The sequence below is a fragment of the Dermacentor andersoni genome, chromosome 2 (genome assembly GCF_023375885.2).
Source record: "Dermacentor andersoni chromosome 2, qqDerAnde1_hic_scaffold, whole genome shotgun sequence".
Taxonomy (NCBI): Eukaryota; Metazoa; Arthropoda; class Arachnida; order Ixodida; family Ixodidae; genus Dermacentor; species Dermacentor andersoni.
The window spans coordinates 224332966-224360168 of NC_092815.1; the positions used below are offsets into that span (position 1 = coordinate 224332966).

The 27203-nt window shown below is 45.7% G+C and overlaps 1 protein-coding gene across 3 annotated transcripts in view; it reads right to left on the reverse strand.

Moving 5' to 3' along the window:
- Positions 1–27203, reverse strand: part of LOC126539768 (motile sperm domain-containing protein 1-like) — a 148839-nt gene that overhangs the window by 117023 nt on the left and 4613 nt on the right. For 2 of the 3 annotated variants that reach the window (XM_050186609.3, XM_050186610.3), the window contains exon 2: positions 17193–17384. In XM_050186609.3, the coding sequence (XP_050042566.1) occupies positions 17193–17384 (192 nt within the window). Of the gene's footprint in view, positions 1–17192; positions 17385–24596; positions 24634–27203 lie in introns of those variants that run through there. The other variant, XM_055075753.1, reaches the window with a different exon arrangement.

Below are 27203 nucleotides of genomic sequence, written 5' to 3' on the forward strand. Positions count from 1 at the left end.
GGATGCTGTGGTGTTTCAACTGAGGTGCTGTGATGACAAGGTGTGCTGTGCCGTGGTATCACTTGGCATCATGGTTGGTAGCAAGATTGCCACTTTGTACGTCTGCAGTGGCAACACAGGGTGTCGCTACATTCCTTAATTTGCATTCATGTCAAAATACGTCGCATGCTGGAATTTTTATCTTGAGAAAAGGAGACACTATGAAAAGGAATTATGTTGGATCAACCAGCAATGGTGCACTTCTAGAAACACACCACATGACCAGGTAGTGGTGCCCAACCAGACATTCCCGAAACGCTATCCCATATGGCTCAAATGTGATGGAGGGCAGCTCACTGTAAATGAGGCTACCTCAAGAAAGCAAACAGCATGGAACTTTTCACAAACATTTCCTGTAGAAGGATCTCAATCCCATAAAGGAAAGTAAAATTCATCATAACTGTTGTTGCTGCCACGTCTTAGCATCATAAGACATTAATTTTCAACTGCAACAAAACTCTGCACAACATAAGGTGTGTTATCCGAATGGTGCACATGTGAAGAAGCTCGGGCGCAAAAATTGCACTTGAGAAATATGACTGGATGCATCAGAGAAAGCTTGTAAAAATGCACGTCTTAAACTTCAAAACTAAGCGACAAAAAGAGATAAAGAAATGCTGCCATTATCTCTCCAACCACTACAGAGAATCTACTAGTTACTTTGAAAGTGGAGCATGTCATTGCAAATATATACTATTGTGTCTTTTATTTGAACAGCAATAAATGTGAATTTCTGGCATGTGGGGAGCATGCACACCAACATCTTCCAATGTGTGATCACACAAAGTGACCAAAGCCAGAAGCTGTGGAGATGGTGGCAGGGCCAGCATGCTCCTTGCTTACGCACCGACACCAGACTCACGGTAAACCTTTGTTAGTCACAGCCACAGGACGTGACAAACAATGAAGCCAGAGAAAGGACACGGGAAGTTGAATGCTATGTTCAATTGAAATGTGGAAATAACAGGTTAAGGGGAAATAAAAGTGCACCAAAATATGACTTGGCACGGGTGGGAGCCAAACCCACGTCTTGTTGCTAAACCACTCGCAAACACAGGCGAGTCAGCCCCTTGAAATCTGTCATTTAAGGAGTGGACAACCCTCCATCAGTGGCTAGTTCAATTTGCTCCTAGCACTAAATATATTGTATGAGTGTGCACTATTTCTTCACCTTCATCATCATCATCATCAGCCTAGTTACGCCCACTGCAGGGCAAAGGCCTCTCCCATACTTCTCCAACTACCCCGGTCATGTACTAATTGTGGCCATGTTGTCCCTGCAAACGTCTTAATGTCATCTGCCCACCTAACTTTCTGCCGCCCCCTACTACGCTTCCCTTCCCTTGGAATCCAGTCCGTAACCCTTAATGACCATCGGTTATCTTCCCTCCTCATTACATGTCTGGCCCATGCCCATTTCTTTTTCTTGATTTCAACTAAGATGTCATTTACCCGCGTTTGTTCCCTCACCCAATCTGCTCTTTTCTTGTCCCTTAACATTACACCTATCATTCTTCTTTCCATAGCTCGTTGCGTCGTCCTCAATTTCAGCAGAACCCTTTTCATAAGCCTCCAGGTTTCTGCCCCGTAGGTGAGTACTGGTAAGACACAGCTGTTATACACTTTCCTCTTGAGGGATAGTGGCAACCTGCTGTTCATGATTTGAGAATGCCTGCCAAACGCACCCCAGCCCATTCTTATTCTTCTGGTTATTTCAGTCTCATGATCCGGATCCGTGGTCACTACCTGCCCTAAGTAGATGTATTCCCTTACCACTTCCAGTGCCTCGCTACCTATCGTAAACTGCTGTTCTCTTCCGAGACTGTTAAACATTACTTTAGTTTTCTGTAGATTATAATTTTCAGACCCACCCTTCTGCTTTGCCTCTCCAGGTCAGTGAGCATGCATTGCAATTGGTCTCCTGAGTTACTAAGCAAGGCAATATCATCAGCGAATCGCAAGTTGCTAAGGTATTCTCCATCAACTTTTATCCCCAATTCTTCCCACTCCAGGTCTCTGAATACCTCCTGTAAACATGCTGTGAATAGCATTGGAGATATCGTATCTCCCTGTCTGACGCCTTTCTTTATTGGGATTTTGTTGCTTTCTTTGTGGAGGATTACAGTGGCTGTGGAACCGCTATAGATATCTTCCAGTATCTTTACATATGGCTCATCTACACCCTTATTCCGTAGTGCCTTCATGACTGCTGAGGTTTCGACTGAATCAAATGCTTTTTCGTAATCAATGAAGGCTATATATAAGGGTTGGTTATATTCCGCACATTTCTCTATCACCTGATTGATGGTGTGAATATGGCCTATTGTTGAGTAGCCTTTACGGAATCCTGCCTGGTCCTTTGGTAGACAGAAATCTAAGGTATTCCTGATTCTATTTGCGATTACCTTAGTAAATACTTTGTAGGCAACGGACAGTAAGCTGATCGGTCTATAATTTTTCAAGTCTTTGGCGTGCCCTTTCTTATGGATTAGGATTATGTTAGCGTTCTTCCAAGATTCCGGTACGTTCGAGATCATGAGGCATTGTGTATATAGGGCGGCCAATCTTTCTAGGACAGTGTTCCCACCATCCTTCAACAAATCTGCTGTTACCTGATCCTCCCCAGCTGCCTTCCCCCTTTGCATAGCTCCCAAGGCGTTCTTTACCTCTTCCGGTGTTACTCGTGGGATTTCAAGTTCTTCTAGCCTATTCTCCCTCACCTTATCATCGTGGGTGTTACTGGTACTGTATAAATCTCTATAAAACTCTTCAGCCACTTGAACTATCTCATCCATATACACCCAGGAAAATGTGGTAGATACGGTTAACTTGCACTGCAGGTTGGCGAAGCATTAAACTGCTAGAACCAGAGCTTACCTTCCGTGCTAGTCGTATGCACAGCATACCCTATACACACAAACAGGGTCTACAGGTATACCAGCTGTCCCAACTAAATGCCACTAAGAATTAAAAAAGCAATGGACAGCTTTACATGAACAGCACACACTGTATTTTGATAGGCCTTGCTGCAGAGTTCATACAGGTTTCCGAGACAAAAATTCAAGGACTTTCAAGGGACATTTCAGAATACCACAGCAGTGCACACATGTTAAATAGTCATTGTAGCATTACTACTTTTGTGAAGCATGCCACCTGTATGCATGGAAGAAAAGGCGAAACAGATCACCCACTAACTACATGCACCGCAACACCATAGCCAACATGTGGGGAAAAAAAGCACTACAACCCAGATCGGATATGCATAATGTGGCCAGCAGCTGATGCTATAGCTGTTGAGGCTGCACCTTTTTTGATGGGTTACTAGGGAATCTAGCCCACAGTGGAGCCAAAAAGAAAAACAGCGTACAGTGAAGTCCACTTATAACAATATCAAGAAGAATGAAAAATCCGGTCATTATAATCGATCATCGCTACATCTGGACTGCCATAAGAAAAAAAAAAAAAAAGCTGCGAAACATACCTTTGCAGCTCCAAAACAAAGTTTGCCACTTACTTCGATGAAAAATCGACGTTGTAGAAAGTAGGCAGTGAAAAATAAAATGTTTATTTATACATGTACCTCTGAACAACATGTGAAGCGTTAGACGCGCTGATATAGTCAGAAATCTGCACTTGCTTTTGCAGAAGTTTCCGATTCACAACCGCGGTTTGCATTGTGTCCAGCTGCTGAGCAAACACTGGTGGCTGTAATTTAGCATGCATGAAATCAATGAGGAACACCATGCGCTTTGTCCGCACCATCTTCTCATCGGCACCATCTACTTTGAGGTTGCTTCCGCTGCTCATTTCAGAGCTCGCTGAAAGAGTGCACAAAGGGCGGGCGCCACTTCGCTTTTTTTTTTCTCCCTCTCTTTTCTCTGGACGCATGGAGCCCTATCCCGGGCGACACAGACACATGCGGACGCGAAGCAGCTGGCGCCATCTTGTGGCGCACTACATCACCTCGCGATGCTCTCCATGGCTTTCACAATCAGCGCGCGGGCGGGACACACTTCGCCATAATGGCAGCAGATACAAACTCGCATAGGCAAGCTTTTCGCACCGTCTCGGCATTGTTCGTTTAAGAGGAACTTAGCAATGGAAATGTCATGATCAGTCTGCATAGGAAACACAGCCCAGAAAGCAATATTTCGATCGTTATATCAGACATGCGGTGAATGACATATTACATATGGGTTTCTTTCTCATAGCCCTAACACATAAGTTTATGCTCTTAAGTCGATTCATCGTTATAACTGATATATCATTATATATGGTATTGTTATAGGTGGACTGCACTGTAGTATATCTAGTAATTGCCGACCGCACCCAAACCACAGTACAAGACAGGCCACTAAGTTGATAAAGGGTACCTAAATGATTTTGATGATTTTGTACATACTAAGTCATTAGAGTAGGTCCTTCTGATTATTAAGTGATGCACTTAGCGCTTCACGTAAAGCGTGTAACTTATTATAAGCTTTTAAATATGTGCACCGCTACCGATCGCCGCACGCCATTCCCCCGAGTTTTCAGCCGCCCCTAACCAGGTGACGCGAGGTGACCATTTGACACCACTAGGGCGAGCTATTCGAGTGGTTGTCCAGTGCGCTTCATCGATAACTTTTCCAACTTTATGGCATACAAATGTTGTTCGTAATAGTTGGAATGTTAGTTAATTTGTTTTTATAAAAAAGAAAGAAACAGAAAGAGAATGCACAAGGACAATTTATCACTACACTCAAGCACTTCCGGTACACACCAAGTGTCGTCTGCCTGTATTACAAAAACAGCTTGCAAAAACGTAATTTCTAAGGCAACCCGTCTCACTGCACAGACTGTGACTTTGCTTGATATCTGGTTGACGAACATACACCCGCCGCATTGCGTTGCTGGAATGTTGGTTGTAGAAGTAAGCGACCATTTACCTAAGTCGCGAAGCTAATGAAAAAGTGCGGTCATGCCAGATCAACGCTAGGACACTAGAAATATTCCGGCATCACGTTATTCAAACCGAGTGGAATCACGTGTTCCGAGAAAAGGATCCTAACTTGGCATACAACGTATTCATGTCTAAACTGATAAAATGTTATAATGATGTTTTCCCGGTATCTGTAAGGTACGTAAAACGGCAGAAAATTAGAAAAGTCTGGATAACTAATATCTTACTTAAAAAAATAAACAAGAAGAATAGCATGTACCATGAATTTGTAAAGATGCGTGACATAAATTTATTGAGTTTAAAAAGTACAGAAACCAGCTAAATGGTGAACTAAGGTGTGCAAAGTTCAGATATTATGAGAATTTATTTTGTAAAATAAGTAATGATCCCAGGAGGATTTGGAACGAGGTTAGAAATCTTTCCGGTCGAATAAAACAAAACCACGTCCCTAGCATTCTAGCTAACTCTAGCGGCCTTGGCTACAGAGAGGTTGCAACTGAAATTAACGATTATTTCGTTGCTAGTTGTGGTTACGATGAGATATGTGATGACGATGATCCAAGGTTATCGATAAATGACCGTGGTTTACCTAACTCCATAGTTTTGGATTCTATTTCACGTCGTGAGACTGAAGAATTAACAACCAAGATTAAAGCAACTGGGTGGCAGGACATGATAACATCAAACCTATGCCAATAAAATACATTGCTGATGTGATATCATCCGCGCTCTCATACATTATTCTACTGGGGTTCTATTATTCTACTATTCTCTACTGGGGTTTTTCCTGATCAACTGAAAATAACTCGTGTGTGTTCGGTCTTCAAAGGTAGTAATGACAAAAAAAAAGAAATTGCAAATTATCTACCAATATCGGTACTTCCGATACTGTCGAACGTGTTTGAAAGCACTACTAATATCAGATTACAAAATTTTTTTAATAAGTATAACATCATAAGTGAGGCCCAGTTTGGCTTTCAAGAAGGCAAATCCACCGAGCTTGTATTACTCGATATTAAAAGTGAGATACTAAATAATTTCGAGGGAAAGCTTTACACGCTGGGACTGTTTGTAAATTTCCATAAAGCATTCGATACCGTGTGTCATAGCATTCTTCTACAAAAACTTAATAATTACGGCGTCCGTGGTATTGCCAACAGGTTACTACAAAATTACTTGACAGACCGTTACCAATATGTACTTATTAATCAGGAGAGAGAGAGAGAGAGAAAACTATTTGGTCCATTAAGGGTTTAGCATTCGGTCTTCGTCTTCATCGCTGCAGACGCTTGACCTTCTTAGCAGGGTTGGGCCCCTAGTCCAGGGCTCCACTGAGCCGCGCTGCTTCGCTTGCGTGCTGCACCACTGCCCTTTGGACGGCGAGCTCGCAGCTGGTAAGGTTGGTGAGCTGGTGGGGTTTTGTGTTGGTGGAATGTGTAGTTATGTTTACACTCCCAGGTTATATGGTAAAGCGTGGGGGGTGCCCCGCACCACGGGCAAGTGTTCCTAAATTGTGTAGGATACATCTTGCTTAGTATATGTAAGTTAGAGAAGGTTCCCGTTTGCAGCCTCCGCCAACTAGCTGCTTCTTGCTGTGTTAAGGCTTTGTGTGGCGGAGAGTATCTAATTCTCTTGCCTCTGTGGTAGTTCAGTAACTCTGAATAGCCGATCTCCATGGTGAAGTGCTGTCCCAGGGCGTGTGGCCACTCGACTCGGTACGTGATCTCACGAGCCAAGCTGTCTGCCCTTTCATTTCCTTCTATCCCCGTGTGTGCCGGAATCCAGATTAGTTTGTGGGTTGCGGTGTGTCTGAGGTGTTCTGCCTTGCAGAGGATAGCTAAGGCAGCCCTGCAGATTCTACCCTTTGTGTAGTTCCTGCATGTCTCTTTTGAATCCATTAAAATGACCATTGATTTGTCTTTTCGATAGCCCTCAGCCACTGCCAGCGCAACAGCGACTTCCTCCGCTTCTACTATCCTGGCGCTACGTGTAGTTGCGCAGGTGATTAGCTTGCCTGCGTTGTCAACCACTACCGAAGCTGCCTTAAGGGGGGACGCGGGGATCGACTATGGAAAAACGACCCAAAAATCACTTTTTAGAAAGTTGCAGATTCCGAATCTTTGACCCCTTTTCTATAAGTTTTCCAAGTATTTCCGCTGAAAACGACTGCTAAGTACCATAAATAAATATATACACCAGGCAATACAGCGAAAATTTCGTGAAAATCGGTCGAAAAGTCGCGGTTTTCGAGCGCCCCTAGCTCCGGAACGGCAGTACGCGGCGCGGCCATGCTGGTACCGTTGAAAAGCGCGCCTCTTCGCCTTTTGACGCCCCTCTTTCATTTCCTGATAGAGAGAAGAGCAAGCATAAAAACATAAAAAGTCTGAAGGTCGCGGAGCTGCTTGTTACGGCCGCCGATTGGCTTGCTCCGTCACGTGCGTTCTATGAGCCGCCCCCATTGGCCGGGTCTGGAAGCGAGCTGCTGCGGCGTCTGCTTCTCCCGTTTCGTCGCGCGTTGGCTGCTGCGCCTTTGTTTACGTGTTAGATATTCGAGGTACGCCGCCGCTTCATCGCTTTATTCCGATTTGAGTTTTCTATTTCATTTTGTGGTTTCGAGCATGACTGGGCGGACGTGGACGACGAAATACGCGACCAAGCACCGCTTCGGCAGCCGCAAGCGCAAGCCGCCGAACATCCGAACGATAAGTAGTCCTAGCAGAGATGTGTCCGCGCGCTAGCTTGCAAGAGAGACTGTCGACGCATTGCCGGGCAGTTCGCAGGCTGTTGCAGCCTTGAGCTCCAATGGTGATGATACCCAACTAATAACGGCCGTTTTCGATGCTTCCGGGCCTGCGACGTCCCCTAAATACTCCGCGACGTACCCCGATTGTGCCACCGCCGTCACCGAGATGAACGACGAAAGTGCGGTCCAAGCGCGTGCGTCTGCCGGCCGTGAAAACGAACCGTGCATCAGCAACGGTCGCACCATACATTCGCATCTTGAGTCACAATTCATCTTGTCGGATGTGTTGAATATGACCGCCGCCACTGTCCGCGCGTCACTTGGTTCTGTGCCGGCAACCGAACGGAAGATAGGGTTTACGGCGGGAGGAGCATGCTCGGTGGTGACGGACTCAAGCGAGTCGAGCGGCTGAGAAAGATGCCTTGAGCAATAAGAGGGCACAAAAAGCACATGAAAGCAAGCATAAAAGATCCAAGAAGCCAAGAGATCAACCTGACACCTGCACCTACAAGGCCGGTGGTTTCTACTCGAATAAACATGGCTCAAAACTTCGAACACCTTTTTCTCAAAACTTTTTTCTGCCACCAAGGTCAACTTGCAAAGCCAATATCTCAGCCACTGTTATGAATATTTTTACACCGTTTGTTTTGTTACACTCATTGTGCACCACTGCACACAGTGACATGTTTTGTTTTCAAAATAGTTGCTTCAATAATTTGTTATCTTTTGTTTTCACAGTCGAGATTTTCATGCAGCTGAAGTAGCTAACTAGGAATGAAAATAAAAAAAAAATCTGGTAGGCTAAAAAAATTACAGGAATGTCACTGTGTGGAGGATACATATAGGAGTGCTATCAATGTTTGCTTGAACTCCTACCATCAATATACAGGTGTGCAGGCATATTGCAAAAATAAAAGCAGAAAAATTTTGTAAACAAAAAAGTACTTCGGATATTGCAGCCATATTTTCACAGTTTTGTTTATGTGATATTATTAACACCTGTGCAAAATTTCATCAAAATCGGCTGGTAAATAAAAAAGTTTGCTTTGATCCCCATGTCCCCCCTTAATGTAATTTGTATGTCTATTCCATGGATACAGTGTTGCATCCGTGAAAACCGTGTTTTCTAGCTTGGCTAAATGCCTTTCCACATAATCTGCCCGCGCCTGCCTTCTGGCCGCGTGGAGATTTGGTTCCATGTTTTTCGGAATGGGATTGACCTGCAGGGTCTTACGGATCTCGTCGGGTATATCGGCGGATCAATCGTGATGCCTCCTTGGGTCGCGACCTAACCTTGTGAGGAGCGCTCTTCCCGTAGCCATGTCTCTGAGTCGGTGAAACTGTGTTCCAAGCTGTGCTTCTGCCAGTTCGGCAAAGGTGTTGCTAATCCCTAGCTGTAGCAGCTTGTCGTTCGGTGTGTTTCTTGGTAGGTGAAGCGCCGTCTTGTAGGCCTTCCGCAGGATTGTCTCTGCTTGTTCCGTTTCGCTCTTGATCATGGGGTGGTATGGCAGCGAGTAGATTACCCTGCTGACTATGAGGCTTCTGACGAGTTTTAGCGTGTCGTCTTCTTTCATCCCATGCCTTCGGTGGGAGACTCTGGTTATCATTCTGCCTACCTGTTGAGCCAACTTGCTGAGAAGGCCGAGTGTGTGACTGCATTTCCTCCTTGCTTGTAGCCACATTCCCAGGACCTTTATCATGTTCCTCTCCGGGATGTATTGCCCCTCCAGTTCCACCTCGAGTGGTGCATCAGTGGGGTGTCTTCCTACCCTCAGTAGCTCAGACTTCTCTGTAGAGCAGGCTAGCCCTCTTTCCTTCACGTATCTTTTCACGCAGTTTGCTACTTGTTGTAGCTTCTTCTGTTTCTCTCCCAGGGATCCATGGTTCACCCAGACCGTGATGTGGTCTGCGTACATCGCGTGCTGGATGCCCTGGATTCTGCTGAGTCTTTCTGCTAGGCCAGTCATCGCCACATTAAAGAGTATGGGCGAGATGACCGAGCCTTGGCGTGTGCCTTTGCTTGGGGTGGTGAAGACATCACTCCTCAACTGCCCTAGTCCCACTGAGGCCGTTCTGTTGGTCAGAAAGTCTTTGACATAGTCATGGATTCTTCTCCCGCAGTTGGTGTTATTTAGCCCCTCCACTATAGCGGCGTGGCTGACGTTGTCACAAGCACCTTTTATATCAAGTGCCATGACTACGTTTTCCACATTCTTGGGCATTGTCTCCAGGACCTCTTCTTTAAGTTGCAGAAGCATGTCCTGCGTCGAGAGGTTCGCCCTGAAGCCGAACATGGTGTCTGGGTAGAGCCTCTTGTTTTCTAGGTGTTGCTGGATGCATTTCGTGACGATCCTCTCGTATAGTTTTCCCAGGCAAGAAGTGAGGGAGATTGGTCTGAGATTCTCGATCTGCAGCTTCTTGCCTGGTTTGGGAATCATGACCACTACAGCATTTTTCCACTCGCCTGGTATCTTTCCTTCTTTCCAAAGCTTGTTGAGGTAGGCCGTCGGCTGATCTACTGCCTCATCGCTTAGGTTCCTTATGAGAGAGTTTGTAATTCGATCTGCTCCTGCCGCTGTGTTTTTCGTGATGGCTCTCATTGCCGCGGTGACTTCCTCTCTGGTGATAGGCTTGTCCATATCTGAGTTTTCTTCTCCGAGATAATCTCCTTCACATCCCTTGGGTTCATCAGTGCCGTAGCATTTGGTTCTGACTTCATCGAGGAGCTGCTCGTCTGTTCCCTGATATTGGTGCACTAGCCTTTGAATTGCTTTGCCGCTTTCTGCTTTAGTCTTGGTAGGGTCCATTAGAGCCTTAAGAATATGCCATGTTTTAGCCGTGCTAAGTGTCCCATTCAGCGAGGTGCTGAACTGTTGCCACCCTTGCCTGGCTAGGTGTGTTGCGTACTCTTCTGCTTGGAGTGTTACCGCAGCTATTTTCTTCTGTAACTTCTTATTAAATTTCTGCCTTTTCCACCTTCTGGTGAGACCACGTCTTGCCTCCCATAGCTTGAGTAGCCGCTTGTCTACCTCTGGTGTTTCTTCGGTTCGATCTACCTCCTTGGTATACATTTCCTGTATTTGTTTAAGTTGTTGGCACCACTCCCCTATCGAGGTAATGCTGCCCTCCAGCTACCGGCAGTGGTGTCTAAAGGCATGCCAATCCGTGTGGCGAGCTGTGCCGATCTTCCTCTTGACATTTTCTGCTACAGTGCTTATTCTTATAATGTGATGGTGACTGCCAAGGTTTTCTAGCAGGTTCTCCCATTCCACTTGCTTTGCTCCTTTGACGAAGGTTAGGTCGGGACACGTGTCTGGGCTAACGCTGTTGCCCTGTCTAGGTGGTTGATTCTCATCCGTAAGGAGCTCGCATCTGATGCTCTCTGCAGCTACACAGATATTTCGCCCCTTCTTTTCGTCTTTGGGGTAGCCCCAACTCGGACTCTTAGTGTTAAAATCTCCCGCTATAATTAGGGTGTTCTGCCCGGCCAGCTTGCTCACCCCGGCGAAGAGCTTAATGAAATCTGGTTTCTTCTGCCTTGGGGGGCTGTATAGGTTTACTATGAAGGTGCTCCTGGCTTTCCTTTTCTTCTTAGGTATAACCTCTGTTATTACATGTTCAATCTGATATAACCTCTGTTATTACATGTTCAATCTGATATAACCTCTGTTATTACATGTTCAATCTGTGTATCCTCAATCTCATCATGGGCTATGGCTATAATTTTGGTGCTAACGAGGGTTGCAGTTCGTCCGCTCCCTTGGCACTTGTACCCTCACAGCATGGGTGTGCAATTAGTTTCTTGAAGCATAATTATATCAGGTGGTGTGCCTTTGGTATAGATGAATTGCTGCAGGAGTCCCTGCTTGCGCCTGAAATCGCTGCAGTTCCATTGCCATATCTCTAATTGGTTTTGTCCTGCCATGTTGCGGAGTTACTAGGAGACATCCTCGCATGCTAAAGTCAACAAAGGTGTCCCACAAGAATCTGTACTCGGTCCACTGTTATTTATAATTTACGTAAATGACCTGTGTCACATTCCGAATTCTCCTAAAGTAATTATGTATGCCGATGAAAATAAAATTTTTTTTAGTGGTGCTTCAATTTTTAACCTTGAAAAGTGTAAATACCTAAGTAAGCTGTCTTGTTGGCTTAAAATCAAGTAGTTACGGCTAAACGCGAGTGAAACTAAACACATATTGTTTGCACCTATCAATAAGCGACGGAATATAAGCTTAAATGTTTCCTTTGGGGGCCAGACGCTTCAGCAAGTTAAGATTCAAAAATTTCTGGGCGTATGGTTCCAGGAAGACCTGACTTGGAATGAACACGTAAATAAATTAGCATTACAATTAAGTAAAAGTGTTGGATGTGTGTACAGATTAAGTCGATTATTACCACTTTGGTTCAAGAAAGCGCTATATTATACGCTATTCTATTCCAGGCTCAGTTACTGTGTGTTGATCTAGGGCACAATGACAGCACACAATTATACCACATTACTCACATTACAAAAAAAAAGGTACTACGAATATTTGAGGGATATTATGGTCACCAGCAAGGTCTCAGCACGCGTCCGCTATTTACAAAACATTTCATACTGCAAGCTAACCAAATCCATTATCTCAAGCTTTTTTTGCATATCCAAAATAATAAGCTATACCCCACGTACAGTTCTTCTAGATGTGTTCAATATTGCCTCCGCACACAAAGTATAAGAACACCAAAAATTAGAACTCCCTAAGGTCGGCAGCATATTCTGCACCAAATACCCAGTCTGCTTAATAAACTTGGCAACATTTTAGACCTAAATAAACAAATTTCCAAAAATAGGTTTAAACAAATTCTTCTAGAAAACTGCATTGAATATGTTTAAGTACTGTTTAAGTGCTGATTACAACTTCCATGTGTATTGACTTTTTTTATCTTACTCAATGTGCACTGTGTGTTTTATTTCTTAGCACACACTGTTCCTTTTTTTTTTTTTTTTGCTGCTTGTCAAAATATATGTATGTCGATCTGCTTGTTTTCTTTACTCTGTGATATTTGTTTGTTTTCTTTTGCTTTTTTTATATCTAGAGACAATTTAGATTGTTCAATGATTATCTTATGTTAATTATTGTATATTGTTGTATAAATGTAGCAATTGGTGACATGTCAAGCTACGACATCGTGTTGCTGCGCAAGGCAAGCATGCAAGCGGAGTGGCTGCAGCACATCAGGCTGTCGGTATTCAATCGGCACCAGCATCTACGCATTGGCGGCCGTCACTTCACGCCAAAGGATTACACTATATACCACAACAGTGTTTCGTGTGTCCGGTATTCGGGGAAATGCAAGCACAAGCGAACGAGGCCTGGGAATTTTATGGGATGCGCGGAGGCACAAACGTGAACAGCCTGCTCGGTGCAGCTGGTGGTGTAATATTGACGTGTTTGCACAGCGTAAAAGACGGGGATTGAAGGAAGAATACAACACAGGCGCTGACATTATCTGCGAAATCGCTGGAACTACCGTAAAAACCCGCGTATAATACGAGGGATTTTTCGTATTATTAGCAGCCCAAATTTCCGCCTTATACTATATGCGGATCCGAACGAAAATTTCAGTCAGAGATTTGGGCTAGAAGTTTTGGTTTCGTTATTGCTGCGTGGCTATGCTTGAATTCATTATTGCTGCGTGGCTACAGTTTGACTTCCTTATTGCTGCATGGCTACGGCTTGGTTTCGTTATTGCTGCGCGACTGCAGCATCGTTTCTTTATTGTTGAGTGCGCACCATGGCAGCACACATGCAAACCACGCTATGCGAAGTGCACCTTTTTTATTTTGCATTGAAGGACCAAGATGTCCGGACCACGAAAACAGTACTCGGCTGCTTTCAAGAGAAAAATTATCTTAGCTGCACAGGACCCCGGCAACAGTGCAGCCAGGAGGCAGTTTGGCATCAACGAGGGAAGCATTCGTGGATGGCGTCGACAGAAGGAAGCCCTTCTCCCGTGCAGTGGAACGCGAAGAAGCTTTTGCGGCCCGAAGGGTGGAACATTCCCGGAAATCGAACTCACCCTGAAGGAGTTCGTACGCCAACAGCAAGCCGCGCATCAAGCTGTGAGCGTGGAGCTTATGCAGGCAAAAACAAAAGCTAAGGAGCTTGCAAGAGAAAAAGGGCTACCGAGCTCCGCCTTCAAAGTGAGTAAGCATTGGATTTATCGCTACATGTGCCATGCTGGTTCTTCCTTACGCCGCCAAACTTAGATTTTGCGAAAGCTGCCCGAATCATTCGAAGAACTGCTTGTGGCTTTCCAGCGCCACATTATTTTGCTGCGCAAGTCCAAGAACTTCCAACTAAGGCAAATCGGCAATGCTGACCAAATGCCGGTTTATCTGGACATGCCATCGCCCCATACCATGCACGAAAAGGGCTCTAAACAAGTTTATGCCCGGTCCACTGGCAACAAGAAAGCATGAGTTACCGTCGTGTTGTCGTGCACGGCAGACGGACACAAGTTTCTGCCCTATGTCATCTTCAAGCGCAAGACAGTGTCTAAAGGTGAGGAGCTGCCAAAAAATGTGGTCGTGAGATGCCATGAGAAAGGCTGGATGAACGAGAATCTTGTGCTCGACTGGATAAAGTCTGTCTGGTGTAGGCGGCCCGGCGCACTGTTGTCATTCCCGTCCATCCTCGTGCTGGACACATTTCGTTGCAATTTGGCTGAATCAGTGAAGAGGCTGTTGCGTGAATCCGGCACTGAACTCGTCATTATCCCAGGTGGGATGACATCTCAGCTGCAGCCTTTAGATGTTTGCATGAACAAGCCATTCAAGGACGCGGTCAAGCAGTGTTAAGCAGATTGAATGCACTCAGGTGAGCCTGCAGCGACGCCGACCGGGCGACTGAAGCGGGCTTCGCCAGCCACGCTATGCAAGTGGATTGTGGACGCATGGACCAGCATACCGGAGGACCTTGTGCGTCGTGCATTCAAGAAGTGCGGCATCTCGAACACGCTCGATGGCACAGAGTCATCGATGAGTACCTCTGGGAAGATAAGTCCGACAAAGAACTATCCGAAGAGAGCGCAGCTTAGGAAGACAGTGATTGAAGCGTGGAGTGCAATTTATATAAATGTTTTCCTCGAGCTTTCCTAACTCGTATTATATGCTGATAAAACTTTCTTTTCCATTTCGCATCCCAAAAATTTCACGTCGTACTATATGCGGGTTCGTATTATTTGCAGCTTTTTACGGTATATACATGAGCAAAAGTAAAGAAAAAAATAACTTTTGCATTATGTCACACATGAACCTCTATTGCATCACAGCCAGATACTTGATTTCGTTTTTGGTGAGCGCAATAGATGGCATGCTGAGGCGTGTGAATGCTCATGCCACATGACCAAATATTTCCACTACTAACCATAGGAATCGGTTTGGAGCATGCGCCCTGAGTGGGGGTTACATGATTTCCTTGACTTTGGGAAAGAAATACGTTGGCCAAACAGGCAGATGTTTAAATGACTGATTGAGAGAGCATTTTTACAATGTTTATACCGCCGTGCAAAGTCATCTTGGCATTCACTGCAGAGACTGCCATTGTGACCCTGAATTTGAAAACTGCGTCGTAATTTCCAAACACCAAGAACAGCCTACACATGCAATCATAGAGGCTGACAAGACACAGCAGCTGGGTGACCTTTGCATCAGCATGCCATCTAATGCCCTCCCCAAAAGCAAAATCAAGTAGCTGGAAGTGATGCAACAGAGGTTCATGTGTGACATAATGCAAAAGTTTTTTCTTTACTCTTGCTTATATATATAGATCTGGCGATTTCGCAAATAAAGATCAGTTAAGTCAGCACCTGTGTTGTGTTCTTCCTTCAGTCCTCGTCTTTTGCGCTGTGCAAACATGTCGATATTGAATCACCAACTCGCCTAAGCTTCCACTTTATCACGGTGTAAATTTTTGCCAAGAATGTAATCGTGAACATACTGTTTTTATAAATGTTTAAAATGTTTTACACCTGGTTACAGCAATATTAGCTCTTCGTTTGGCTGGTTAAGCTCCGCGCTACCAGGTGGCTGGACCATGCAGACTGATCTAGAGTGATCAGGCCGCTCGTGTATGTCACGCTAAAGCTCCTTCAACACAACAGTAGTAGTATGGAGGGGCTTTAGTTTATGCCTCTACCCATCCGTCAAAAAGCCCAGCTCGCTGTGGTTACTGGAATAGCGGACATGCTCGGTGCTGCGACAGAATGCTCTCAACACATGCTGCTTCGATAGTTCTCGCTTGGGAGCAACTGCCAGGTGGCTGGCGGAGAGGCTCTGCCTGCTGGCTCCAAGATAACTGGAAGTAGACGGTCCCAACATGACCCAGAGCCAAGGAAGGTGGAGCATAGCCCCGATAACCCAGCGAACAAATTGAGGAGAAAAAGCACGGCTATGGAGGACGGTAACTTGTAATCATCCGTAGCTATATTAATATAAGATGCTTCACATAAATTGTAGTGTGAATGTTTTACTGCAGCTGTACCCTATGCGTCAATAAATTTTGTCCGAACCGTTTCATGGACCCTTTAAGTCTGCATGTGGTATTTGCTGATTTGTCTACGAGTTCCATTTAGCTCTTGTTATCCATCGTTCAAGGCCACCTGATCCTGTTGACAACGTGGGTGGAGTGTCGACCTGACCACTGACAAATCCCGAAAATTGTGAAAAGAATAGCATAAGAGGCATCACAAGAAAACTGCAGTCATGGACTGTCTAGGCATGCAGGCCAAAAGCAAGCATATGTGCAGGTACCAAGCATTGACAAACTTCGTCCATATTCTCGGACGGTCGCTTCTGAAGATGCTTCCAGCTTCCATATGATTAGCATCGGATTCGTCGACGGGTGACAGTGTTTTCACACTGCGATAAGATTGCGTACTTGGCACTCCGCCAAGAATGCCGATCGTAACCCCGATGCATGAACGAATGAATTAATGTTTATTTTTGATCTTGACTACAATTTCAAGAAAGGTGTGGGAGCAAAAGGTGCACAGTCCCTGACAGAGGCCCCTGTACCCGCAACATATATTGTACATCATTTGGTAGCAGCTCATTGGCAGTGAGAGAACACGCATGATGTCACATATTTTCACACACTGTACATGAGTTAGAGAGAAACTTACAACAATATAACTTGGCCAATTATTGCGTTACAGTTGGTTCTTAAAATAGATGGTGAAATAATAAAGGTTGATAGGCTGCAGAAATACAAAACAACAAAAGAAATGAAAAAACGTTACCCCTTTCTTTTATTCTTTTTCCTATTCTTTTCTTTATGTCCCCGAACAGTGAAATACAGGTTGTACATGTAAATTACAATAGTACACTCAAACGCAGCATATAAACATGAAGATATATGTATCCATATACCTTCAAGAAAGATATTCAAGCGCCAAGTTGTTCCCCTGTTCCAGATTACTCACATTGGAAGCGGACCGAGAAGTCATTGATGTTGTACAGGGTGAGCACCTGCTTGTGGCTCTCCTGTTGGTCCAGGTAGAAGTCAAGCTGGGACGGGCACACCACCACGGGCATGCGGCCCACCAGGGGGGCAGCATGCCGTAGATGCTCGGCTGACATCAGGGGAGAAGCCTCCCTGCACATCCCCAGATCACCTGCAGCAGCAACAGATCATTTGAGCTTTAATTAATTTAGGTAAAATCTGGGGTTCCACATGCCAAAACCACAATATTATTATGAGGCAATGCGAAGTGGGGAACTCCAGATTAATTTTTGACCACCTGGGGTTCTTTAACATGCACCCAATGCATGGTACATGAGCGTTTTACATTTTGCCCCCATTGAGATGCAGCCGCCACAGCCGGGATTAGATTCCGCCCCCTCAGGCTTCGCAACGCAATGCCAAAGCCACTACGCCACCACGGCGAGTCATTCGAGCTTTACAGCAGAGCAAGTACAGTTAATTCTTGATATAGCAAAGTCGGTGAAATTGGCAATTTAGTTTCTTGTATTGAAATTCGACCTTTTATGCTGATAAGTGCAGTTGCCAACAGATGTTTCTTATGCAGATGGGCTGGATAATTTTCCGGATAATTGGCCAATCAGGAAAAACTAATTTCAATTTGAAAAAGAAATTTTAATGAACTTCAGAGTCAACAACCAAAGATGCAGTTTCATGCCACATTGACGATATCTTCACATCGGCAGTACGAAGTGCAGCTTGCGAAGCTTTCGAGTCCATTCTGCCACTGCAGCTGACAGTGACCTGGAACACTATCACACAGGCAGAGGGGAGTGAACGCTTCAGCTGCTTCTTGTTTCAACATGTCTCCGAAACTCAAGATTATGTGACCTCCAGCAATAAGCGCATGGCAAGACAGCGCGCATGAACCAATGACCATCTTGGTTTATTTTTGCACTTGCTGCAGATTATCTCCACGATAGAGTGCACTGACAGCCATGTGCAGCCCTCCCCCCCATCCTCTCTCGCATGGGAAGATGGCGTGCATCAAGCCACTGTCTATTTCGGCTCACCCTCGCACGCTTTTCCTCGCACCTTCAGCATACAGCAAGCATTACAATCTTATCACACTTGGCGGAACATGACAGCGAGAGGGTCTTGCTGTTGTGCTGCTCCACTTCGGGGGCCGCTCTCTCTCGGGTGATTTGAGAGGTGCGTGTGCAAGCAGCCGCATCTAATTCAACCATTTGACTGTCTGCATGCACGGCAGTTTTTACTTATTGTCTCGGTATACATTTGTGCCAGTAGTGAAATTTCATCATATTGAAATTGTATAAAAACATTTTGGTATACTGAGGTTCAAGACACATAGTGTTCTTTTGATAAGTTATAAAGGTTAACTACTTTGTTAAATCAGGAATTTAGTTATACTGAAATTTGTTATATCAAGGTTTAAAGTGACACTAAAGGCAAATATTAAGTCAAGCTAAAGTGATAGATTAATGCTTCAGAACACTTAAGGCGTCAATATTATTGCAAGCAATGTTTTAGTAATCGAGAAATTGAAGTGAATGCAGGTCACGAATTGTGGCATTCAGGTACTAGCCCAACAACATAGGCACTCCACATTTTAATTCTGTGACTAGTACTCAACCTCTTGTAATAAAAACATAATTGCGCCGCATTATAAGACGGAACAAAATGCTATTTGCCCAGTTCTATTCGATATTCTGAAAAAAGAACTCATTGACACGGCTGCTCGAAAGGTTTCATTTTCGCTTGACTCCGCGCCGCCCACTCTTTTGCATTTCAGTAGTTTCAGTGTCACGCAGTGCTGCGTCGGTTTTGTTGGCTCGCGAAACTCACACAAAAGCAGCAGAAAATTCCACGTCCTCCAGATGCCCGAACAGTCCACGCCACTTGACCAAAAAGCAGTTGCAGTGGCAAATCCAATTCTCTGTCTTGGTTCGCTTTCTCCATGGCCGCGCATTTGCATTTTGTGCAAAAAGACGTAGCACCGTCTGCTACGCATCGTTAAACTCACCGACGGCAGTAAAGGGCGGTGACGGCATATTCATGTCACCCCTCCTCCACTTGGAGGTAGAAATCGGAATTGCGCTAAAGCTATGCAGACCCTTCAGACGTGAATTTCTCTTAAACTAAGTAATTTCTTGGCACGAAACAAGTGCTGCGAGGTTTCTATGCTGTCACAGTCCATGTTGACCTAATATTTGCTTTTAGTCTCCCTTTAACTGTACTTTCAAAATGACATGCCAAATGTTGTGTAAATAAGAGTCCATTCAAGCTTTACAGCGGAACAAGTGCTTTTAAAAGGATGTTAAAGAATGGTGGAACACGAACTAGTGAGAATTCCGGGCCATCAGGCTTGACATTGAGACAGTACAGAACATATCATAGTTGAAAACAGAGCAAGTTGGTGCGTAAAGCACTCGTCAGAAACGAGGACAACAGATAAAAAACGCCTAAAACATGCGCTGACTCACAATCGCCATTTTTATAAAAAAGACATTCATGTATGTTTATATTCATTCCATATGAACAACATGCTTACACAAGGCCTAAAAATGTAGCAATTTGTCGGGGTGTGGATTTGGTTTTCTGTCTTACCCCAGACACCAGAGGAATGTGCACAAAGGGAAAGAAAGTTCAATAAACACGCCAAAGAGGTGAATCAGGATGTGGCGTAAGACACAGGTACAAATTTGTAAACTGTGAGGTGGGAATTGCACACCGGGTACCACTATAATGTTAGAAAATGTAAATGTGAACCTGCTATAATGTGTATTGCATAGAGCGGACAATGTGTCAATGTCAGACAAAGAGCACCAACGTTCAATGTCTGAAGCGAAACTTTTTTTTCCTTGTCACCCGTTGCCATCAACGCAGCTGCTCTTTTTGATGGCAGTGGTGCTTTCATGTCACAGACAGCAGCTTGCACATAATGTGTAGCACTGAAATTTTACACAAAATTCTTTTTTTTTTACTTATGTCCTTATTGTGCCTGTAGAGTATATAAGCACGAACTATGGGTCTGGAAACAATTAAGTGCCGCCTTTAAAGTGCCTATTTCACAGTTGGCACTGGATCATCCAATATTCAAAAGTACAAGTATGCGCCGCTAACTTCGTTGGATGTTTAGCGTTTTTTTTTTTCTTCACACAAACCCAGTCAGAAAAGGCACAACATGAAACCCGAAAATATTGGGATAGCTCTTGTTTGTCACTGCTTTCACAACCTTTCCCACAGTGTCTAAATTTCATATAAATCTTGTAACCTACTCAACCTGCCTCATCCCATTTCATTGAAAAAATAAAATGAATTTCACAATATAACGGTTTAGTGGGCTGTGTTGCTTAGACAATCATAATTTATCCCAAAATGCACAGCTCTTATTGAGCTTATACATGCCTAAAGGAAAGTAATTGGCACCTATATATGCCTTAAACGCCAGCTTTAGTGAGTATTTGAGGTGCCTAAAACAGCAATTTTTGGTGTCTCAACATCCTATCTCTAGTGATGTGATCAAGGCCTTCCATATTAGAAAGAAGAGGGTTGTGTCAGCCAGCCAGCCATCACTCTGAATGACGAGTTTTTTCCAGTGCATGCAGAAAGTGGTAGCCTTTATATGCCCGCTTTTCAAAGATGCACTAAGCTGTTCTAATCATATCTTCATTTTCTTTCGCTAACATTGCTATATGCATTTATACATGAATGCTTTTCTAATAAAAATTATAGTTGTAAGTTGGCGCACATGTTGTGCCTTTCTTCTCTGTTGTCCTCATTACTGGTGAGCCCAGCACAAATCACAGCAGTGCCGCTCAAGAACTGAAATAGTACTTGTTGCGAGGCTTAAGTCGTTCTACCAGCACTAATGAACTTTGGGACTTTACATAGCTAAACACTGGACTTTCTGTTTTTTTACTGTGTTACTTTGGAATTCGCTTCTTTGTTGGTTTTGTTTAACATGTGTCCTTCTTGTTTTTAGCTATCCTGTTTGGTTTGCAGCTTCGGGACGATGCTTTCTGAGAGGGGGGCATTGACAGGTGTACTTGTTTGTCTTTTCCGGGCGACCATTTTTCACCATCTGACAAATGTTATCGCACAGCGCAACACGCCTGCATGCATCGGAGGTTTCTTGAATGTTATCGATGGTTCTTTTTACTGTTTGGTGTCACCGAACCTTCTGTAACCTGATTTCATGTATGTGCGATGCAAATGGTGTAGAACTTTCTGGAAGATGTGCACGATCGCGGTCTGTGTTCACCGCTTTCGCTGAGTTTTGAGTGTAGCCTGTTTTTGTGGGCACAGGTTCACCCAATAAAATTCTAGTTTCATCATTCCCAGCTTTGCAGCCGTGTCCTCGATCGTCACTACCACGTGACAATATTGTTGGCTCGATGTTCGATGATCGTAGGTGGCCCGCGTGCGCGAACCACACTTTGCTTCGCATGTTTACTAGATATGTTGAAGACTACCTTACATGCATCACTTCTTCAGGCCACCAGTTCACTACTTCTCCACACACAGCATGAACTAGTACACGATCACCCATAGCAAACACTCGCAGCGGGCCTCTGCGCATATCAGCAGGTGTTTTTATTTTGGCAGCCTTAGCGCTCATCGCATGTTTTACGTCTGGGCACGGTAGCGACAATCAGGTCCGCAGCTTCCTTTGTACAAATAATTCAGCAGGTGTTCTTCCTGCGAAAGTGTGAGGCGTTGTTCGATAACAGAATACGAAGTTATCTATTCTGTGTTGAAGTGTTCTACTTAAGCCCTTTTCTGCGTCTTCTAGGGCCTATTTGAGCAGTGCTTTCTTACTTGTCTGAACTGCGCGCTCCGCCACACTGTTAGACTGCGATTGGTACGGCGGCGTCAGTGTGTGCCGCACACCATTAGCTTGCAGCAAGTCTTTGAACTCGGCAGCTCGTTGTCCATCAGTACCTCCAGGGGAAAACCATGCACCGTGAACCAAGAATGCACGACTTCAACTGTCTTTGAGGCGGTTATTCTGTTCATGATCTTAATTTCCAATCATTTGGACTATGTGTCGATAGACGCAAGAAATGTCTTCCCTTTTGTCCGGTGAAATCTAAATGCACTCGCTCCCATGGATCTTAAGATACGTGCCACGGCGACAAAGGTACGGGTGGCACTGCAGGGAGGACAGTCTGGCACATTTCACATTTGCGAACAATGTTTTCAAAGGCCTCGTCCATTCCAGGCCACCATACTATGGACCTCACTAATGCTTTCATTTGGGTTATTCCCAAGTGCTGTTCATGCAGCAATTGCTAAAGACCCATTTTGCAATGACTCCGGTACTACAACTCTGTTTGTCCATATAACACACCTGTCATCTACATTGAGGTCCAACTGGCGTATCCATAATGGCTTTAGCTCCTCAGACACTGCTTTGGGCCATCCATGCCAAATCATGTCACACACAGCCCTCAGCACTTCATCACGTCCCATTTCCTGGCTGACATCCTTTGTTGTAAAAGATTTCCTCAGAGCTGCTGTCTGTGTTGGGTAGGGGTAAGCGGGACAACGCATCGGCATGCTGGATAGCCAATCCTGGCTTGTGTTTGATTCTACAGCTGTAGTTGGCCAAAAGTGTCAACCAGCGATGCACCCTTGCAGTGGCCACCACACTGCCCGGCCATTTAGGATGAAACAAAATTGTCAAGGGCTGGTGATAAGTAATCATATCAAAGACGCATCAGTAGAGGTACTTGTGAAATTTTTTTTTACAGCAAGCACGATACTAAGCGCTTCTTTTTCAATTTGCCCATAGTTACATTCAGACACAGACAATGACCGTGACGCAAAAGCAACTGGCTTTTCCTCCCCATTCACCATGTGCAATATCACAGCACCTAACCCATAATCAGATGCATTGCATGTGATCGAAATTTCTTTTTTCACATCATAGAGTTGCAGCACACTCTTATCAGTCAACATTTCTTTGTATCTGCCGAATGCCTCATCACATTCACATGACCAGTGCCATTTAGTTTCTTTTTGAAGCAAGCAGTGCAATGGTTCCAAGACTGAGGTGAAATTTGGCAATAATTTCCCATAGTAGTTAATCAAACCCAAAAAGGCCTTCAGCTTCGTCACGCTAGTAGGTCTTGGTGCTTTTCTAATGGCTTCTACTGCTTCCGCAGTTGGGTGCAAGCCATTCTTGTCGATCTTGTCACTGCTGAATGAAAGTGAATTTCCTAGAGTTTACGTTTATGCCGTGTTCATTAGGCATCGAAGCACTTGCTCCACTCCGTGGTAGCACTCCTTGTAATTTTCACCTGCAATGATTACATCATCTAAATAGCAGGCGGTTCCTGGCATACTGCGTAACATCTGGTCCATCACTGCTTGGAAAATAGCCGGTGCACATGCTACACCATAAGGCAAGCAACAGAAGCTAAACAGGGCTAAGTGGGTGTTAATGGTGAGCAGTTCTTGTGCTTGTTTTAGTTCAAGCTGCAAGTACACTTTCAAGAGATCTATGATAGGAAACACTGTTTCACCCTGCAGGTTTGCGAATATATCTTCAGACAGTGGCAAGGGATATTGTAATCAACTTTTATTGCTGGATTTGCCGTGACATGATAGTCGCCACATAATCCCAGTTCCTGCGTGTTCTTTTTTGGGAAAATAACAAGCGGATTGCCCATGTACTGTGTCTGACTCTGTATGACACCAACTGTTTCTAGCTTGACCTATTCTTGCTCGACTTGCTCGCGCAAAGCGTATGGCATTGGTCGCGCTTGCATAAAGACACGGCACACATCAACCTTCAATTCAATGCTGCATTTGAACCCTTTAATGGTACCAAAACCCGAGTCAAATGTGTCGGGAAATTTCTCAGCAAGCGATGCCTTCTTATCTGAAGCCTTTACAGACAAGACTTTAGGCCAATTTATTTTGATTTTAGAGAGCCAATCTCAGCCAAACAACGTGGGCATTCTTGCTCTCTGTGCTTCTTCGCTATGACCAGAGGCAGTTGGAAGCATTGGTCTTGGTATTGCACCTTTACATCCATGACGCCTACCGTATGGACTGCCGTGCCATTGTACATGGCTAATTTGACATTTGCTTGTCGGCAAGAGGCATTTCAAAAGTGTTTAACACACTCTCCTTCTGACATTATTGACACTGCTGCGCCCGTGTCAAGTTCAATGGGAATCACTTTACCATTTATCAGAACCTCGAGTAAAATGGTGGGCATGCTTTCTATGTGGTTCGTGTGACACAAATTGAACAGTTCGTTGTCGCACTCTTCATTCTCTACACTGTGGACAAGCTTAGATTTGCATATTTTGGCAACATGGCCCATTTTTGTACACTTATAACAGGTACTGTTAAGTAATAGGCAACTCACGAGTGAATGCTGTCCTCCGCATCGATGACACGTTTGTTTCGTTTCTTCTTTCGCTGACCCCTTCACTTTTGCGAGGCTGGACTTGGTCGGCGTTTCTCTCACTGGTGCTTTGTTCTGTTTGGATGTCTTCCGTTTCTGAAGGCGCTCCTTTAGTATTGGGTTGCAGCCTTTCTTTCGTGTTTTGCGTCGCAGCTTCCATGGCTATTGCTATGCTATGTTCGAATGTCCCTTCGTCGTCTGGCACTGTCAACAGCCTGCACCATACTCCCTCAACGTAGCCCAGCAACGAGCCGGCCCCGCAGAGCTTTGGTCAAAAAGGTGCTGAATTCACATGTTGCAGCGAGTTTCTTCAATTCGACTAAGAAATCTGCGACTGTCTCATGCAGCTCTTGCTTTTGCTGGTGAAAACGATGCCGTTCCGTGACTAGGAAGCGCTTAGGAGCGTAATGCTTCTTCAGAACACCCACGACTTCCGTGAATGACACCTCAGATGGTGTTTTAGGCAGCAGCAAGTTCTGCAGCATGACGTATGCCTCCTCACCTATAGCCATTAAAAAGACCGGGAGCCTCTCGTCTTCGGCTGTGTCGTTGACTGCAGCAAATACTTCGAACCGCTCCAGTTACACCTCAAAGTTGCCGTCCTCCATTTGGAACCCCGGCCGCTTCCCAACAGTGGTCGCCATGCTTCCGTTTGACCTCGTTGTAGTGGACATCCTAGAAACCTGGTGTGAATACTGCCCTTGTTGTCACGTGGCTTGATACCAGGCATGGGTTAGAAGATACTTTATTATCAAACCGCACGCTGTGTGGGAGATTTTGGGGTTCTCCTCCTCTGTACTCTTGGGACAAAGGAACGACAACACAGTAGTGCAAACAGCAAACAATCACAAGGGCATTTATTGCACCTTTCATAGATCAATGCCTGCTAGCCGAGTTGCTATCCCCAAAACATGCCGATGGGCGCGCGACAAATCTAGAAGTCCGACTTACCGCGACCGCATTGCGAGCGAATATGTTCGCCCCATGCTGGATCCCAACGCCTGGCCGTTCGCGTGTACAGTCACGCGAATGGTGGCACGCTCGAAGGTGGCCACGCGAGACGGTCTCGCAGAACCATGGATTGGCGCGCGCGCGCGGTACGTCCGGCGCTGTCCGCCGACTCGCCGGGAAAAAGACAGCACCTTGTCCCTCGGCGCCCGAGTAACCCCGCCGCGGCGCGACGGTCGCGCCATCTCTCGCACCGCGCTTGTACCACGCCGACCGCCGCGGGCGCCAGGCCACGCGAGCCGTGCGGGAAAACAGCATATCAGGGGATGCGTGAGAGTCTCGCATCCCCACATCCCCCCAACCTTAAATCACTTCTTATTCCGGCGAAACATGTGACACGGTCTAACATTAACCCGTGCTTCGCGAACAAGATAGTACATGCAACAGTGGCCGCGCTGAGGAAATGTCCACACGCTGTCCATAGCATGCGAGCCGACATTGTCCTTGGGTACACCGCTGCCGTCCGCCGGTCACAGCAGCAGCTTTGCAGACTCGACGGCACGATTCCAGGCCAGGACTCCGGAAACGACGACGCAGTTGTCGGTACGAGCAAGTGTCGCTCGTGCCCACGCGCCCTGCTGGCAAGAGCCGCCGTAGCTGTCGTTGACCGCTGGCTCCTTTGTCCGCCGCCGAGGGTTGTGAGCTGGATGCAGGAGGCCGCCGAAGTCGCTGCGCCGAACTGGCCACAGCATCACCATCGCCCGGGGTGGCTCGATCGTAGTCCGGAGCAGCAGCGCAGACGATGTGCAGGTGACAGCAAGCTAGGGGTGACTCCATTCACGCTGCGTACACTTAACACACTCGGCAAACACTAAAGTAGTGCAAGGGAGAGGAATTCTGCATGCGCATCGCCCACGTGGTACGATGTTCAACTCGGCTAGCAAAAGATCGGGCGGCTACTCAGTCGCTAAGTTCACGTGAACGAAGCTCGCTTCCTTGAGTCGAACGAGTAATTTCAATTCGTGCGAGGCTAAATAGAATGAGGGAAGCAAATTGCAACGCCTCAACGCCACGGTCCACCAGGTTGTGTCCCTCCACGTGCGACAGGCAGCTTCGTAAAGCCTTAGGCCTAAAGCGTCGCTACCCTGACAACAACCGGCATCCAAAAACAACACCCAAAATGGGCGCAAAACAGGCAGCCGCGAGGAGACGTTAGCTCTGTGAGGTGGTCCTACTCCGCTCGGTGCACACAGCATCCGAGTTGACGGCGCCCACCGTCCCAGACGGTGTCGGAGCGCCCGGTGCCAGGCCGCAATACCAGTCAGCCCGTCGTGGCACCCGTGGCCCGCGGCCACCCGGCTCCCAGAGCCGCGACTTCATCCGAGTCAAAGAGATAGAAGAAGCTATTTACATAAGAAATTCGGACCACCCACGAGGCTTCCGTACTCACTCGCTTCAGGCTTGCCACTGCTCCGCGGGCTCTCAGCCTCGCTCTCCCAGGATGCAGACCACGTGGCTCTCGTACTGACGAATGTCATTAAAAAAAAAACACTTGCGAAAAGGCTTAGCATGTTGACATGTTCAAACACACTACAGCCTCCGTCGCCTCGCTCAAGAAAG